This window comes from Thalia democratica, chromosome 8 (assembly GCF_965202585.1).
Source record: "Thalia democratica chromosome 8, ktThaDemo2.hap1.1, whole genome shotgun sequence".
Lineage (NCBI taxonomy): Eukaryota > Metazoa > Chordata > Thaliacea > Salpida > Salpidae > Thalia > Thalia democratica.
The window spans coordinates 17,186,169-17,203,579 of record NC_139172.1 but is presented as its reverse complement, the minus strand read 5'-3'; the positions used below and the strand labels follow the sequence as shown (position 1 = coordinate 17,203,579).

The window sequence follows — 17,411 nt, the reverse complement described above, 5'->3', positions numbered from 1 at the left end:
TTTAAAGCTTGTACGACATAAACTATTAAGGTTAAAAGCTTTTAGTTTATTTTAGAAATGAATATACTAAACAGTTAACAAATAATAGTTGTATTTACTAATGATAATTAAAGTAAAATGCTCTTTGACAAACTAGCTTGTTATTAAAAAAAGTTTCCATAAATTCTTAAAAATAAGAGAACAATTTTGTTAAAGACATTAAGAGTTTTAAATTGTTTATTTTATGATAACAACTGTTTAGTGTTTTTATTTCAATTTTTTGTTTACTGAACAATTTCATCTGAATAACATAGAAATAATTAAAAATAAGCAACTTTTTTAAGAAAAAAATGTTTCATTTTGTACCAAAAAATGAAACAAACTTCTTCTCAAAGCACAATACCAAACTGTTATGCAAATATTTACATTCAACAGGTACAAAAGGAGTAAGCTGGAAAGGCGAATGAACAAGGATGTTTTGTATTGTGTGGCCATGTTGATCGTAATGTGTCTCACTGGTGCTATTGGTAAATTTTTGTTTTATTATTTTTAGCATGTGTGCTTTGTGACATGTATATATATTGTGTAATTTTACGAGTTTAATAATTAAAAAGGATAACTTAAACAATTTATTACACAGAAAAGGATATTTTAATTTTTGGAAAATTTTGAAGCTGTGGTACTTAAAATATTTATATTATTTTAAATATTTAGTATATTAAGTAAATAATTTTTTTATTTTTATATCTAAATTTCCAACATATTAAGTGACCAATATTGCTACTTACATTTTTGCCTTCGGCAATCTTCTCAAACTTTTATTTTTGTCGCGCACGAAGTCAGTCACGCATGACGAATTTGTGCAAAAGCAGCTTGAAATAAAGTTATTCAAATGTAATTATTAGTCATAATATTCAAGCTGATTAGCGATGGTAAGTATTTTTAGACAACAAGCTTTATATAGATTTTCAAACATGTAGTACATGACTGTTACTCGTGCTTTATTTACACTTTAGAGTACTTGTAAAGTTGTTTGTTCCTTTAAACTTGTTTAGAATAAACTTAACCTAACATAAACATCATAAATGATAAATCTAATAAGCTGATAATGATGTGTTAATTAGCCTTTGTTATTTTATTAAAATTTACATTTTTTTGTTAAAGCAGTTTGTATACTGCATTTAAAAAAGTCGTAGCTAAGCAATAAAAATTTGTAAAAAACAGATGAACCAATCAATAATTATTTAGATATTTATTTCATTATTATTTTCTACTTTATTATCTCTCTAACGGTAGCTTTTATCGCAAAAGTATTTTAATTTAAAAAATATGAACGGTAGTTTTCAACAACTACATGAACGGATAATTTTTAGTTAATAGATTAATATTTTTAAAGTTTTGAAGTGATTTTATAGAACTAGTTTTAGCAAAGCATTTAAAAAAAGGTTTGGGAACAACGACTATAACGTTAAACTCTACTAACTAGTTCATTAAACAGATTGATATATTAAATTTTGTTACTATTCTATGTTTTGTTTTTTAGTTGATAAATAATAAATAACAAATGAATATAATTAATACAAACTTTAATATTATTAACAGCATTAAAACTTCAACCATTGCCGAAACGTTTACTTTTAATATTAAATAATAATTAACACATTTTTTATATTACACTTATTTTCTAAAATTTATCTTTCTAAAAGTTTAATGTAAAGTTTTCACTTAGTTAGTCAACCATCATTCAGATTATAACAAACATGCTAACATTTTTGTATTGTATGTGTAAAATATTAAGGTGAAAAACCTCAGACACTTATTTAAGTTTTGAAATAGCACTTCACTCTAAATTTGTGTGGAAGTCAGCCTTTTGAGAGTAGCTATGTGGTATTGTTTCGGCTTTGTGTTTTTGCGCTCTTTTTGTCCCCCTTTCAAGTCAATAACATATTTCGTTTTTTTTGGAAGAAATTGAAGAGGCACGCCGTTATTGCGTTTTGAATTTTTCTTTATATGAGAATAGTTTTCAAGTACCTATATGTTTTTTGATGTGTGATGAATTAATTGCTAAAACTTGATTAATTAGATTATGTTTATCCATCATTTTTAACTTTCATTCAAAAAACAACTTTATTAATGCTTTAGACATAAGTCAGTTATTTTAAAACTGTTTGTGTTAAGCTCAATATTAATTGCTGAAATTTAATAAAAGTGTTTTTAAAATTGTAAGAAGTTTAATATAAAAACTTTGTTATTTATGCTAATTTTTACCTACTACACAAAAATATTGTTTTAATTACAGTTAACTATTTAAATCTTTAATTTTTGAACTCGTAAAACTTTTTTTTTAAATAGCTTACTTAATCAATGTTAAATTTACTATCAAAAACTTTTAGGAAACGGTATTTGGACCGGCCAAAAAAACAACATGAGCCAATCTGAGCTGTTTTTAGTCCCCAACAACGATTTTGAGGACTATGATCCGGCCCTTTCTGGTTTCTACATGTTTTGGACGATGGTTATTTTGCTTCAGGTAAAAGTTATTGAAATTCAGAGCTTAATTTAAAGTTATCAGGAATCTTAATAGTCCGAGTCATTTTAGATGTGTAAAAATTGACATTACTGTTAATTGTTAATCTAAACTAAATACTTTTTGCTTGTCGTAGATATGTACAATGTAAAAAGAATAAAAAATATACATCTTAAACTAAAATTTTTTGTATGCTGCGTTTACATCTCAGCTATATAGAATCTAAAAAAAATATTTTGTAAATATATAACAACTAAAATTTGTCAACAAATCAAAGATTTGCATATTCTAGCAAACTTTTAGTCTTTTTGTAGTAATTTTTGATTCAATTATGTTTTATATTACTTTTAAGAATTAAATACTGTTTTATAAAATTATATGGTCAGTTATGCAGTGACAGTTACACAACAGAGCGATGTTTTCATAAAAAGTATAATAAAATATAATAAAATATAAGTTCAGTGTATTAGTGTCTAAAAAGTACCACAAAATCGTTATTTTATTGAAACACAAGCTCTTCACGTATAACGCGACTGAATTTTATTGATTTAAGATGCATGAAAACTTACTTGTAATAAAAACAGTAGAATAAAAGTTTTTTTTATCAAATATTCATAAGCTCGAACAAAGTTCTAATGTTACTTCAACAAAAACTATACGAAAGTGTGCAATGGTAAATATTCGATATTTTATGTTCAACGCAACACTAATTAGGTCAGAGCTTCACTTTTTTATATAATTAAAGCTTGTTTATAAGTTTTTATCACGCGGTGCTTAAGATAAATCATTGAACCGTTTTAAGTAATAAAGAGTTCACATAAGTTTAAATCACTCTGTTTTGTTTTTTTATTTTACTTTCGGTTTTTTTCAGTTTGTAAAGTTTTTTTTTAACAAAGCATTAAAATTTAGCTTGCTTAATTACTAAATAGTAATTTTTTTACTTTCTCTGAAATGTAAGTACTATTATTTTTACTATTAAGATATAATTTTGACATGTGTTTAGGTTTTAATCTAAGTTATTGGTCTAAAAGTATAGTTAGTTTTTTCTGTAACAATTTTTCTTCAAAAAAAAATAGTTTTTTACAAGTTTACGAAATGTTAGATGTTTAGACTTTTAGTTTTTGTTTGAAGTTTTTTTTTCAATTTTTAAACAAAAGTAAACAACTAATGACTTACTATCTTTCATGACTTCTACGTTTTTAAAGGTTTATTTATTACACTAACGAGCAAGTTTGTTTGGGAAATAAACTTTAAAAATAAAAAATAAATGTATTTCAAGCTATAATAAAGTTTTCTAAAACTATAAAACTTTTCATAAGTGTTTGTTTATAAATATCTTCTACAGAACAAAAACAAATGTTTGTAGGGTAAAAACTAATTTTAAAGAAACTTTAAAACATAAGCTTGTAAAACAACATTCAACTGTCTTTAATTTCAGTTTTGCTAAAAGATGATCTAGTTTTATTAAAGATTTAACGTTTTGTATTCTCATATGTAATAGAATATGTGATATAATACAAAATATGTTCTTAAACATTTGAAGAGTTGATCATAACAGTTCAAGTACAATTGTAATAATTTAAATACAAATAACTACTGCAAATTGCTATTAGTCTATTTTTAAACAAAATTAAAATGACTTAGTAAGAAATAGAAATTCCAAAAAAAAAAAAAGACATACATAAGCTGTTTTGAAAACATACTTTTTGCTCATAAAGTTTTCCGTACTCGTTAAGTTGGTTTTTGTCCTGTAATGCTTCTATCAGGAGATCTAAGGTTAATTAGTTTGCTTAAGTGCATCTTGAAAATTATTAATTTAAAAGATATTTTAAGTGCCATCCAAAAAGCAGTTGAAAAGAGAAAAATAAACTTATTCGCATTTTACTAACAAAGATTTTTTTGTTGTTGTTGATAAATATTAATTTTAGGTACTAATTCCAATAAGCTTGTACGTGTCAATAGAACTGGTAAAATGGATGCAAGTTTACCTGATCAATTCAGATATTCATCTGTACCACGCGGAAACAGACACACCTATGACATGTAGAGCCCTTAACATTCCAGAAGATCTGGGCCAGATTCAGTTTGTTTTCAGTGATAAAACAGGTACTCTGACTGAAAACAAGATGGTATTCAAAAAGTGCACTGTTGGTGGGCAGGACTACCCACACGCTGCTAACGGTTAGTAAATCAATTTCAACTAAGCTTAATCAGTATAAAAGTCGGTGAAAATAGTTAAAACTTTTAAGTTTTTTTTTGTTAAAATGATAATTTTTGTCGAAGTTGCATATTTTATTAGTTTTGGAAACTTTCTAAATGCTACTTTTTTTATAATGTCTAAACAAATATAAACACTTTTTTTAAGACTGTATTAGTGTATAAACAGATTAGTAGTAAGCAATAGAATATTAAGATTTTGATAGTATCACATACTACTTCAAAAGTAATTTTTGAATTGAAAAAGATTTACTTAAGTTGTTTGCATTTAAAGTATTAAAACAGTATTTTCAATACTCTAAAAAGTCTGTATTACTGCATTAATGTTAGTACATTTTTCTATTTTTTCAAACTCTTTTTTATATAAAATAGTGTTAAAAAAGTTTGTTTTATACTTGAAAAAAAAAAATATTTGAAGTATTGTCAAAGGTGAAACACTTTAATAGGTTAAATATTTCAGTTGTTTCTTTCATCACAAACTTAAAATTTTTGAGTCATAACACCAACTGACCAATTTTATAAAAACAATTTATGTTCTATTTCAGTTTTTATAGTCTAACAAAGCTTTTGTCACTTTTAAGTTTGAATTATTTATTTCTTTTAGGTAAATATACCTCAACGTATTATTGAAACTTTATATCTGTTTAAAAAAATTAATATGCATAATTTCAAACTCTTGTTTTTAAAACTCATATTTTTGACAAATAAATACTCCTTAAAATATTTAATACACAAATCAGGTTGAGTAATTTAAATTATTTCTATTATTTAAAAAGCTCCTAGACTTCTGTGACATAAAAAGTCTTAAAAGTATTCGACAGTACATCTAACAGATTCAATTCACTTCTCATTAACTCACAACTTACAAAAATCTAAAAGTTTAGCAAAAAAAATAGTACCAAGATAAGCAAACAACTAATTGGAAATATTTTAAGTAACGATTGCGTTTTTCAGCTGCAAGAATAGAGAACAGTGAACCAACACCAGCTACGTTGCAACCAAGTTTGTTTTGTTTGTTAACCAATCACATGAGCGCTGTTTATTATGTTTAGTTTATAAATTCCTCTTACTGTTCTACTATCAATTCACTTAAAAATAAAATCTTTCGCTACTACGAAGTAAGTTACGAGTAAGTTGTGTGAAGTCCTAAGCATGCTGTTGCGCTTCAAATAAATCTTAAAAACTATAGATCCTTCAAAAAGAAAGCGTAAGAAAGAAAAGGAAATCAAACTAGACAGAGACTCAATCCCGATGAAATATAGTTATTCTGGTGGATCTGTTAGATCTTACCACAGGTTTTTTTATAACATTTGTTGTCCTAGTATTTCTTTGTTAGAATGTTTAAATAATTGTTCTTTCTTTATAAAAATGACAAACATACGTTTATTTTTAACTATCTTACTGCAAAAGTTTGACAACATAATTTTTGAAACTTCAAAAGCTCATATGTGTTTTTGAAAATAGAAAACAGTGACTGATTTTAGTAAATATTGCCCAATGATTTTTCAAAATGCAGTTATTCAATTTTTAATAGAAGTTTTAAACTGTTTATTACCAAGAATATTTCTTAAAATTGTCTTTTTACTCTCAACAGTTTCCAATACTGTAAAAGTAGTTGATAAAAGTTTCTGTATTGTGTGTTTACTTTCTTTGCAGGTGTTTTGATTGAGACTTTAACTTTTCAAAAACGTTTATGTATACTTAATAAAGTTATTGTTAATGCACCATTAAGTTTTTAGATACACAAAAAACTTTTGTTTAACTTTTGTAAACATAATAACTTTTTAGTTTTGTTCTGAACGTAGTTTTAAGGAGTTTCATGTTAAATAAACTATCTAATTTTTTACTTACATTCCAATTTTTTACCGCATTTCAAAATATAGTCCATAAAACAAATAAAAGGCCTTATTTTTTCTATTATTTACTTTAATAATCAGATAGCTGCCAAGTTCAGTCAACTCACTAGGTTTCTAAATAATTTGATAAAACGATTACCTTAAGCTTCTATAAAATAATATTAGTACTTTTAGTTACAAGTATTTCAATTCTTTACAGAAAATCTACTCGCAAAAAAGCGCAGACAGCATTCAACACGGACACAGTAAGAAAAGAGGCTTCAAACAACGACCTTACAGCTACCGATTCACCAGTCCCAACTCGCAAAATGAAGAGAGTAAGAAGAGTTTTATAAACTTAACACAAATTTTTTTTTTGGTTTTTGTGTACTTAATTTTAATTAGTAAATACGCTAATCCTTACTTTATAAGATTAATTTAAAAATAGTACTCAAATTACATTGAGATCTTAAACTTAGCACCTTATTTTAAACTAAAAATGTACGTTGGAATCTATTTGTATTGTTTGTTAAATTAAACACGAAAATGACAGAGAGCAAGATTTGTTTGAAAAACAAATTTAAATGAGTATTAATCAACATAATATATGAAACAAACAAGTTTTGAATTTGTAAATAGTTTAAAATAACAACATAGTCATGGACAACAATGTAGCTCATTAAAATTTCATTCTTGCCTTTTCTTTAAAATTACTTAGCCGGTTTACGCTTTCATTTCGGTTATGAAGTAACTTATACATCAAATACTAACAGACTTATAGGATTATTCTGTCCTAAGCATTCTAAATATTTAGTTTTTTTTTTAATAAAAAGTTTTAAAATTTAAAAAGGTTTACTTGTAATTGTTTTTTTTTAAACACACTCTTGATAGCTATTTAATACTTTTCTTTTGAGATTATATAAATTGTATTTAACAAAAATTTCTGAAATAACTTTTTCAAGATATTTTTGATAATAAAAAGAACTTCTGTTACTGATTTTGCTGACTTTTAAATGTTTCATTTTTAAACAGTTATTGTTATATTATTGCTTTTATGATAGTTAATCTATAAGACTGAGAATCACTAAAATTTCTTATTAATTGTTCTATTTTAGTTTTAAGATGCTTATTTTGTTTTAAGGTTTTAAATAGCTTTTTTTTGAATACTATTTTGTTATTTAGAAACGCAAGAAAATTAGGTCAAAGTTATTAATTCAGATACTTTGTATTATATTCTAAGAAATACTTTTATTGATTTGAGAAAAAATATCATTAATTTTTACGGTCAACTAGCATAAAGTATCTAACAAACAAGATTTTTTTAAATTACTTACCGTTAAGACATTGCAACACTTTATATCTAACTAGGCTGTTAAAGGAAGTATCATTTGTATAGTATATTTTTTGTAAATGTTATAACTTTTGATAAAAACTTAATAATTATTAATAGTAACTAAAATTCGGGTTAAGTGTATAAAGGTTTCTTTTATTTAAAGAAAGTGAAAGGAAGTTTAAAAATTCAGACAAATTCAATACGGTTTAAAATAAAACATATTCCAACTTTTATATTACGTATAGCTTATTCTGCTATAGTTTTTTAATTGTGTTTATACTCAGTTAATCATTAATTTTATTTGTTTTTTTTAATAACTTTAAAAATAAGTTTGTATTTATATTTATTGTATGTTATATATTTATTTAGAATTTTACATGTTTATTAAAATGTTCAAACATTAAAAACGAGAAGTTTTACTTAAAAAGTTTAAAACGTTTGGAAATCATTTTAGTGGTTTTTTATAAGTAACTTGAGGTTAGTTCTTAAATTTATTTAATTAAGCCGTACAAAAAAGCTTTTTTTAATGTCAAAATAGCTATCATTAAATATTTTTAAGTCATTACTTAAGTATATGCACAAATACAAACTACACTAAAATTATTAACAAGTAATAATAAAAATTTTTTAACTTTTTTTAAAGTATTTATGACCAACTTCTAGAGTTTTATCCTTACTATCTCTAAAAACAATTACTTACGTCACAATACAATAACATCTCACACTGAATTTTATTTTAGCAAGTTTCAACAAAGAGGCCGGCCTCTCATCACCGCCGCAACATTTCCTCTGTGAGCGCTAGAGAGCTGCAAGCTACAATAGCCTCCATTACCGATCCCGTCACTTCCGATGCCAACAGTTCCGGTGCCAGTGACGACGAGTCGTTAGGCAGCAGCGCCAACCTCGAAACTGATGTAACTCCGGACCCCGTTCTCTACCGCCACCTAGTCAGCGTACCTTTTAAAAGTCTTGCGTCCAGGCGAGCGGTTGATATGTCAATGAAAAAAGAAAGAATATTTGACTTTTTCGTCAACCTGGCCATATGTAACACGGTTGTCATTAGCAACGACGACGGGGACACTACAGATGCCGGTTCCCTCGCCGGCACGCCAACTAGCGTTTGTTTACTTTTTATTTGATTTTAAATGTAATTTAAATGTGAGCGAGTAACGTTTAAGTTATATGAATTTGATTTTAAACTATTATGTATAAACTATAGCTGATTACTTTGAGTTAATTTTTTTTTAACTATACAGTGTAAAATACTGTAAGAGGTAAAATTAACTAGTAAACTTGTATAAGTATCTAATAAGATATAATTTAAAGTAAATTAATGATACCTTTAAGATTTTGAAATAATAACTTCATAATAATTGAGTTTATGATATGACTATTTGGTTAAAATAAATAGTAGAAGTATTTTATGTATGCGATCCAGCAACTTATTTATAGGTTTCAAATACAATGGTAGTCTAAAAAAACAATGTTAACAAAAATATTTTATTTCAAGCAATTGAACACAAAAATTAAATTTTTGTTGTTTTAGATTAAAATGAAGAGCTTCGATAAGTTGAAAAAATGGTTTGAAATTGCACCGAAATTGTCTCCTCTTACTAGCCCAAATTCACAAGAACCAACCGTTTTAAGTGTTAAATCTCTTGATCCAAGTAAAAGAGAGCAAGCTTTAAAAAGGTTTATTTTATTTTCTTAATCAATCTAATTATAATTTTGGTTTTATTAAAAGATTTACATACTGGTTCTTATTTAACTGACTTAAAATTAAACAATCATAAAGTATCAAAAGTTCAAGTTAGTTTTGTTTTAATTATTTTTTATATGAACAAACATACTCAGTTCTTTATCACCTCCACCTGTGGTTCCTTCTTCAAATGGACTCGTGAATCGGCATGACGAGGGAGACAACTTCAGGTACGAAGCTGAGTCACCTGACGAAGCCGCATTGGTGTACGCAGCCAGGAGTTACGGGTGCACGCTCGCACATCGCAGTCAGAAGGCAAACAAGAACACCGTGACAATCTCACTTCCCACTAAACACAGACTGACGTTCCAAGTAAGTGATGGAGTAAATAGAATCTAGCTGATCAGTAGCTACTAAGTTTGTAGTACAAAAATAAGTTTGTAAATGCATAGAATGTAAAAATTACTTTATTATGTGAATACCTGAACTCATATGTATATAACTGTATTATTTTCATTACTTTAATAAGTAAACGAGAAACATATGTACCCTTGTTCAATAGTTAACTTATAACTTTATAAGAAAAACTTATTTACAAGTGTCGTATAAAAACAATTTTTTTTTTGTTAATTACATAAATTAGTGTTTACAGTGAACTTAAAATTAATTTTATGAAGTTTCTATGTATAAACCGAGTGAAGAAAAACAAAATCCTAGTTCAGTACTAGGTTTAACTTTATTACGTCTTGTTTAACTAAAGTTTTTTTTTTCAGTAAGGTAACTATTGATTTTTGGCATTAACATTTTCCAGGGAAAGTTGTTTAACTGTTGTTTAAATTTAAAACTACCTTCAAAACTTATCCTAAACAATTTTTTGTTCCATTTGTTTTTATTTGTACTTTACATTAACTTTTAAAATAGAAAAAAAATGTTAGTAGATCTAGTAAGTAAACTGTAATCAATTTTTAAGGTGTTACACACTCTTGAGTTTGACTCAGATAGAAAAATGATGTCTGTAATCGTCCGTGACATGAATCGGTCCAATCAGATCGTCGTATACACGAAAGGCGCTGATTCGGCTGTGCTGGAACGACTTGCACCGTGCACTGACCAATCAGAAGCTGAAAAGCAATGTAAGTTACCTTTACAATAGAATGAACACTTCAAACTTTTAACTAAAACTTTTGTTGCTTTCTAAATTTACCTACAAAATGTTTTTGTAATTAATATTTTATGTTTTTGTATCAGTTGAAATTAAGTTGTTTTTATTTAAAAAATGTATATAAAAAAAACCTAAGCAACAACAATTTTGGTATATCAAAAAATGATCTATTAAAAAAATGGTTTGTGTTAATGAGATAAATAAGTTAAGTTAAATTAGAAGACGTATGGCTAAATAAAAAGTCTTCAAAAAAAAAATGTAGTACAAGAGTTTTAGTAAAAGAAACTTTTGTATTTATAGACGTACTAAAACTTACAGCTTTTTATATCTAATTATTTAAGATAGGAACGGAGATTAGCAGCAATAAACCATAGCACTTAGGGTCACTAAATCTACAATATTTTAATTTATAGCAACTGTAGTCTGAAACTCTTACATTAACATAAGCTTTAAAATGTTATTAAAATAATTTTTATATGTAAAAATCCGTAATTTTCATAACTTGTGATTTTATGAATTAATCAGCAAAAAATTATATGGAAATATTATAAGCTATTATCCAAAGTATCAGCAATTTAAATGTCTGAAACCCAAGTTATGATTAACACCCATGGAAAATTCTTTATATACAGGTGTGGGCCAAAGGTATCTTTTTACACTTTAAGTACTGGTATGGATAGACCTACCAAGTATGGATAGAAGTTTTGAGTTCTTTATAATTCTTGCTATATTTATTTTTTAACATAAAAGCTTTATTGATTTTTAGCGGGCTACGGTGGAGACTTGTCAGAGTTGGTATCAAACTCCAATCAGGTTGTTAACCAAACAAAAAAAGCATTAAATGATTACGCTCACCAGGGTCTTCGAACTCTATGCATGGCTAAAAGAGTTAGTATTATATAAAGACTTTCCAATTTTTTTATAGATAAAAAATTGATATTCATTTTTTTAATTCTTTATAACGTTTTACTATTTTACAAATCATCAGTTTAAAATAGCTACTTGTAAGATTATAATTGTAGCAAAAAAACTTTTTTAATTGCTTTAAAAACTTTATTTGAGTTAATGTTTTTTTTTATAAAAGACTTTTTTTGATTGTTTTTATTATCCGTTACAATATTGTTGTAATTTGTTTTAAATCAAAAAATTCTAAGTTCTCGACTTAAATAGCTTTAACAAAAACTTTAACTAAAAAGCTATATACCAATATAGGAGTGAAACATTGTTTTGTTAATAATAAATAGTAAAAATAAATAAAAATTACAATACTATAAAAAGTTAAAACGTTTGTTTATTTTTATAATTTTCAAAGGTTTTGTCTGATGAAGAGTATTCAGAATGGGTAAAAAATCACAATAAAGCAGAATCTTCTCTTGAAAATCGCGAAGAACTACTTAAAAAATCATATGATGCAATTGAAAGTCAGTTTCAATTGTTGGGAACAACCGGAATCGAAGACAAGTGAGTTTTAGTTTCAGCTTTGACTTTGCTATGTAAATGTTATTATTTAAATGTTTGCATTTTTATATAATAATGGTGTAAAGCAGAGAATATGCTTATTTTCTAACTACTATTTACAGACTACAAAACTAAAAAGCAGGAGCAGTTTAGGTCAATAAACTTATCTTAGTTTAACAAGACTCTTGTTGTAACTTTTTAATAAAAAAACACATTTAAAAACAACTAAGTAATGTAAAAGTATTGTGTTCTATCATAATATTTAAATACTTACAGTTTAATTTTTTAAATGTACTATATTCAATGAATATAAAAACTTACAGTTTAAATAGATATTCTTCTTGTAAGTTTAATTCTATCCTTTATGCTTTTATTTTTAATATCAAGGTTATTGGTGTTCTGTTTTATAAATGGTCTGATTTAAATTTTAATTAAACATGGTTTAATTCTTTTTTATACCAAGCTATTAAAGTACCCAGTACCATTGATTACAGAAGTTTACCTTTAAACTAAGTCTAAGTCTACCCTACAATATAGAAAAGTTCAATAAATATGAATTTATGGACTCATATCAAATAAATAGGTTACAAGATGGAGTTCCTGAAACAATAGAGTCTCTCAGGCAAGCTGGAATTCAAGTTTGGGTTGTGACCGGAGACAAACAGGAAACAGCAATCAATATTGGCTACTCTTGCAAGCTCATTCACCAGGACGATGAAGTCATAATACTGTCGTCAGAAAATAGGGTATATAATATATTCTATAATAAAAAACTGTAATAACTTGCAGTTACTTAAACAGCTTAATTTAGTTTATACTTGTTTTCGATAAGAAATATTAAACTTCCTTACTTTTTATATGTCTACTTAGTTTGTTTTATTTTATAAATTTTTGAAGTTGTATTACCGAATACCGGTCTACCAAATCTCGATCCAGGTAATTAAAAGTTTTTAAAACTATTGATGTTAACTACACTTCGAATGTGTTTTTTTTTTCATTCCTTTATTAATTATAATAGGAGGAGTGGGTAACTTTTTTTGTTGATGAGCCAGTTTTACTATACAAAATCTGTTATATGTTTTGGTTTTAAGAAAGCAAATAAAGAGATCTCAACTACTAGAGGAGAAATAATGAATTTATTCTTTCAGAATTTATTTTACAAACTGAATTTCGGTCAAAGACCTCGTCAGTGCTTTAATAGTATTTAATAAAATTTCTTTTTTGAATTATTAAAATATGTTGTCTTAAATAAAGCTTAAATAAGAAATCTATTGTCGACCAGACATATCAATAAAGTAAAAATTGACGGGTCGCATATTTTTGAAACATCGTACTATAAAACTTTACATAATTTTTTTCATTTTAAAGTTATATTGAAATTGAAATAAAACATTTTTTAACATTACTGTGTACAGAAACTCAAATTTTTAGTCCATTTAAAAACAATTTTTATATAAAAACTCAACTTTAGTTGTTAAACTGGAAAATATTTTACGCCCCAAAGCTTGTGCGTTGCAACCTTTGATCCACAACCTATGATTATGTTCTAATTAAAAGTTTAACAAGTTTAAATAACAAATATCTCGTTAATTGATTTCCAGTTCTTAAGTTTATTTTTATATAAAAGGTCTGGACAACGTACGGTCTGCGGCTAAGATCTGGCCCGGGAGTAAACTTTTGTTGGTAAAAATATGGTACTAACAAAAAAATTAACAAATATGTTCAAATAATTATTAAATTTAGAGTAAATTACGATACTAATTCAATGCTTATATTGTTATAACTTGGTGCAAAGACGAGCAAAAAACTCCTATTTGGTATATTATTACAAAATTAAAGCGGCCCACGAAAGTCTATTTCTCACAAATCTAGTCCCTTATATACAAAAGGTTGTCACATCTGGCCTTGGCTTTACAAATAAAATAGGTTACAATCAAAATTGAACAAAGTATACTAAGACTAAATGATTTAGGAATTAGAAAATTCGTTAAATTTTGGAAAAGTACAGGTTAACACAGAAATTGATGTGTTATAAAAAAAAAAGGAAGCAAAACCACTATAAATCGATTAACTTGATCTTATTGTTTCAGTAAAGGAAAACATACTCTAATAAAGTACAAGCTAAAAATTACCTTCGGAATTTCAATTAACCAACTTTTTAACTTCTGTTTGTATCAACAAAAAAAAACATTTCCAAACGCAAACTATAACTTAATTAATTATTTTTAAGTATCAGTTACTGTGAATTTATTCATGCTAGAAAATTTACTAATCTTTTTTCAAGACTTTTTTAATTTCTGTGGTTTCTTTTTACTGTAGGCTTTTCTTAACAAAAATAAATTAGTAATTGCTCTTTAAGATTATTTTGGTCCTGAATTTTTATGAAATAAAAATCTACCCAGTAGATCACTAATTTTAAGTTTTTTTTTGTAAGCTTTTAACAAACTAGTAAGTAAAATCGAAAAATATTTTTAGGAAGAATTTATTCAAAAACTGGATGAAAATACTGAGCTTCAAGAGATGAAAAGGGGAATAACCGCTCCTGAAGACGAAGTTTCTGGATCTGCTTCCCTGATAACCAGAATAACACGATCAAATTCAGACCAAACTTATGTCTCTCCTAAAGATAAAGAAGATCCTTTAGGTTAGAGAATTTATAAAAAAGCATTACAAACTACTGTCTATTTTATAAATAAATATTGTATGGAAGCTTTGAAACTACTTAGTATTATATTTTGATAAGTTTTCATTAACGTTTTTTACCTTACAAAAAAAAACTACAGTTTTTTATAAATAGTCGGCTTAGTTTTAACTTATAAAATATATTTAAAGATGAAACTTTTTTTGGAGTCAGTATTTGATTCTTCTTTTGTAAAGTTTAAATATTTTGTTCAGCAATTGTGATTGACGGCAAGACGCTTGGTTTCGCGCTAGAGAAAGATTTGCAAAAGAAGTTTGTGAGGCTGGCCAAACAGTGCAGATCGGTTCTTTGTTGCAGGGCAACTCCGTTACAAAAAGGTGAAGTCGTCAAACTCATCCGTGACGAACTCAACGTCATGACTCTCGCCATCGGTTGGTGCCTTGTAACTTTTTATCTTACTTTGCATCAAAGTGTTTTTCGTATTTTCTTCCTAGTGCTCATGTTTACTTTTTAGATTATTCAGTTATTTCTTATATGTTTTTAGTAATACCACATAAAGTGTAAAGCACTTTTCTTATCTTTATATATATCATAAAAAATAAATCTATGCTTAATAAATGTTCATAAAAATTTTGTTTTACTAACTTGTGTTGATAAATATCAAAAAAATTAACTTAATGTTGTTATACAAAAAACCATTTAAATAAATAAAAAAACATTTTTTTAAATCTGTTGCAAATAACAATCCTAATTTAAGGTGACGGAGCAAACGACGTTTCGATGATTCAGGTGGCAGATGTTGGGATCGGGTTGTCGGGTCAGGAGGGGATGCAGGCAGTCATGTCCAGTGATTACGCCATTGCACAGTTCAGATTCCTACGCCGCTTACTGCTCGTTCACGGTCACTGGAATTATCAGAGGCTCGCATCGCTTGTTCTTTACTTTTTCTACAAGAACGCAGTTTGTTTATTGCATGCACTTGTTGTATTAATACCTGCTATATTTCTTAAATCTTATAAACAGTTTTTAGTAACTACTCTTAACTTAAAATCGATTAATTTTTAGGCGTTTTCCTTTCTTATTTTCTGGTTTCAAATATTCTGTGGCTTTAGCGGAGGAAACATGATCGAACAAATGTATCTTCTCCTCTTTAATCTCACAATAACCGGATTCCCTCCTCTTGTCAACGGAGTATTTGACAAGGACCTCAAGTCCTCAACTCTCTTAAAAAAGCCACACCTATATCGGCAAGGAATTGATGATGAAGTACGTACATAAATTTGTAATAACTGTTAAAACTATAAATTAATATTTTTATTCTATACTATAAGTTTATATTTATTTAAAACTCTTGAATATAGTTTAAAATGAGAATTATAAATTTTTAACTTGGTTATTATAATAAGGTATAAAAACATAACCGTATAAGTTAACAATTATAAGTTAATTTTTGTTAGATTTCAGTCACTTTCATCTACATATTTATATGAAACATTTACTATTACATTGGTATTAATTTTAAGCTATTTGAAATGTTAAGTAGTTTTTTTCAAACAATCAATAAAATTTATAATTAAGTTTTTCTAAATTTCATTGATTAACAACAGTTTATACTTTTTAAATATATTTTTATTTTTCTAGGTGTACAAACCGCGTACTTTTTGGATAAACATACTTGATGCAGTCTATCAGTCTTTAGTTATTTTTTTCGTCATAATGGGAGTAAGTTGAAAACAAAACAAGTTTATAGAAGTGTTACAATAATAAACAATAATTTATTGTTTCAGGCTTATTACGACTCTGATGTCGGTCTAATTGAGTGGGGAACAGTTGTGACAACTGCTTCGGTTTTTGTTATTTTACTTCACCTTGCAATAGAAACAAAAACTTGGGTTTGTTAAAACTTTATTTTTTAAATTGACAGTAAAAAAACATTTTTACGCTAATGTAGATAATTATTAATCAGTGGGAAGTTCGTTATAAAGTAAATTACCTATTAGTAATTAACTAACCGGAAGGTATTCTAGTGTTTTTGCATACTGTTGAAATTAAAAGTTTATAAAAAACATTAAAAAAAAACCTTTATTAAGTTATAGCGAATAAGTTTACATTAGTTACTTAAAATTCAAAATACAAAATACAGATTTCAAAATCAATTTTTGCTTGGTTTTTCTATAAACTAAGCTGTAATAAATACTTCTAGACATGGATTCATTGGGCGGGTCAGATTGGAAGCGTAGTGGGATTTTTTGCATTTGCTCTCATATATAATATTGTCTGCCCCGCCTGTCTGCCCCCGAGTAACCCATACTACGTAATGGAAAGGGTTATTCAGACGCCAAAATTTTGGCTTTCAATAGTTATTGCCACAGTTATTGCCTTGCTACCCAGGTGAGTAGTCAAAAACTAAAAAACTTTAAAAAATAATTTGTTAGTTTTTAGTTTGTTTATAAAAGTTTGTAATCGGTTTACTTCCATAAACTAGCTTTATTACAAAAAATTAGCTTAAGCAAATATGCATCAAGATAAAAGTTAAACAGCTGTATAACAAAGAAATATC

The 17,411-nt window shown here is 26.8% G+C and overlaps 1 protein-coding gene across 3 annotated transcripts in view; it reads left to right on the top strand.

Moving 5' to 3' along the window:
* Window positions 1–17,411, top strand: part of LOC145841937 (phospholipid-transporting ATPase VD-like) — a 44,581-nt gene that overhangs the window by 24,087 nt on the left and 3,083 nt on the right. For all 3 annotated transcript variants that reach the window (XM_082949246.1, XM_082949247.1, XM_082949248.1), the window contains 20 exons: window positions 415–506; window positions 2,373–2,509; window positions 4,435–4,687; window positions 5,678–5,725; window positions 5,913–6,018; window positions 6,779–6,896; window positions 8,632–9,009; window positions 9,438–9,583; window positions 9,746–9,962; window positions 10,561–10,723; window positions 11,519–11,640; window positions 12,065–12,213; window positions 12,794–12,956; window positions 14,686–14,854; window positions 15,106–15,282; window positions 15,609–15,811; window positions 15,917–16,117; window positions 16,493–16,573; window positions 16,639–16,743; window positions 17,055–17,242. In XM_082949246.1, the coding sequence (XP_082805372.1) occupies window positions 415–506; window positions 2,373–2,509; window positions 4,435–4,687; window positions 5,678–5,725; window positions 5,913–6,018; window positions 6,779–6,896; window positions 8,632–9,009; window positions 9,438–9,583; window positions 9,746–9,962; window positions 10,561–10,723; window positions 11,519–11,640; window positions 12,065–12,213; window positions 12,794–12,956; window positions 14,686–14,854; window positions 15,106–15,282; window positions 15,609–15,811; window positions 15,917–16,117; window positions 16,493–16,573; window positions 16,639–16,743; window positions 17,055–17,242 (3,216 nt within the window). The remainder of the gene's footprint in view (window positions 1–414; window positions 507–2,372; window positions 2,510–4,434; window positions 4,688–5,677; window positions 5,726–5,912; window positions 6,019–6,778; window positions 6,897–8,631; window positions 9,010–9,437; window positions 9,584–9,745; window positions 9,963–10,560; window positions 10,724–11,518; window positions 11,641–12,064; window positions 12,214–12,793; window positions 12,957–14,685; window positions 14,855–15,105; window positions 15,283–15,608; window positions 15,812–15,916; window positions 16,118–16,492; window positions 16,574–16,638; window positions 16,744–17,054; window positions 17,243–17,411) is intronic.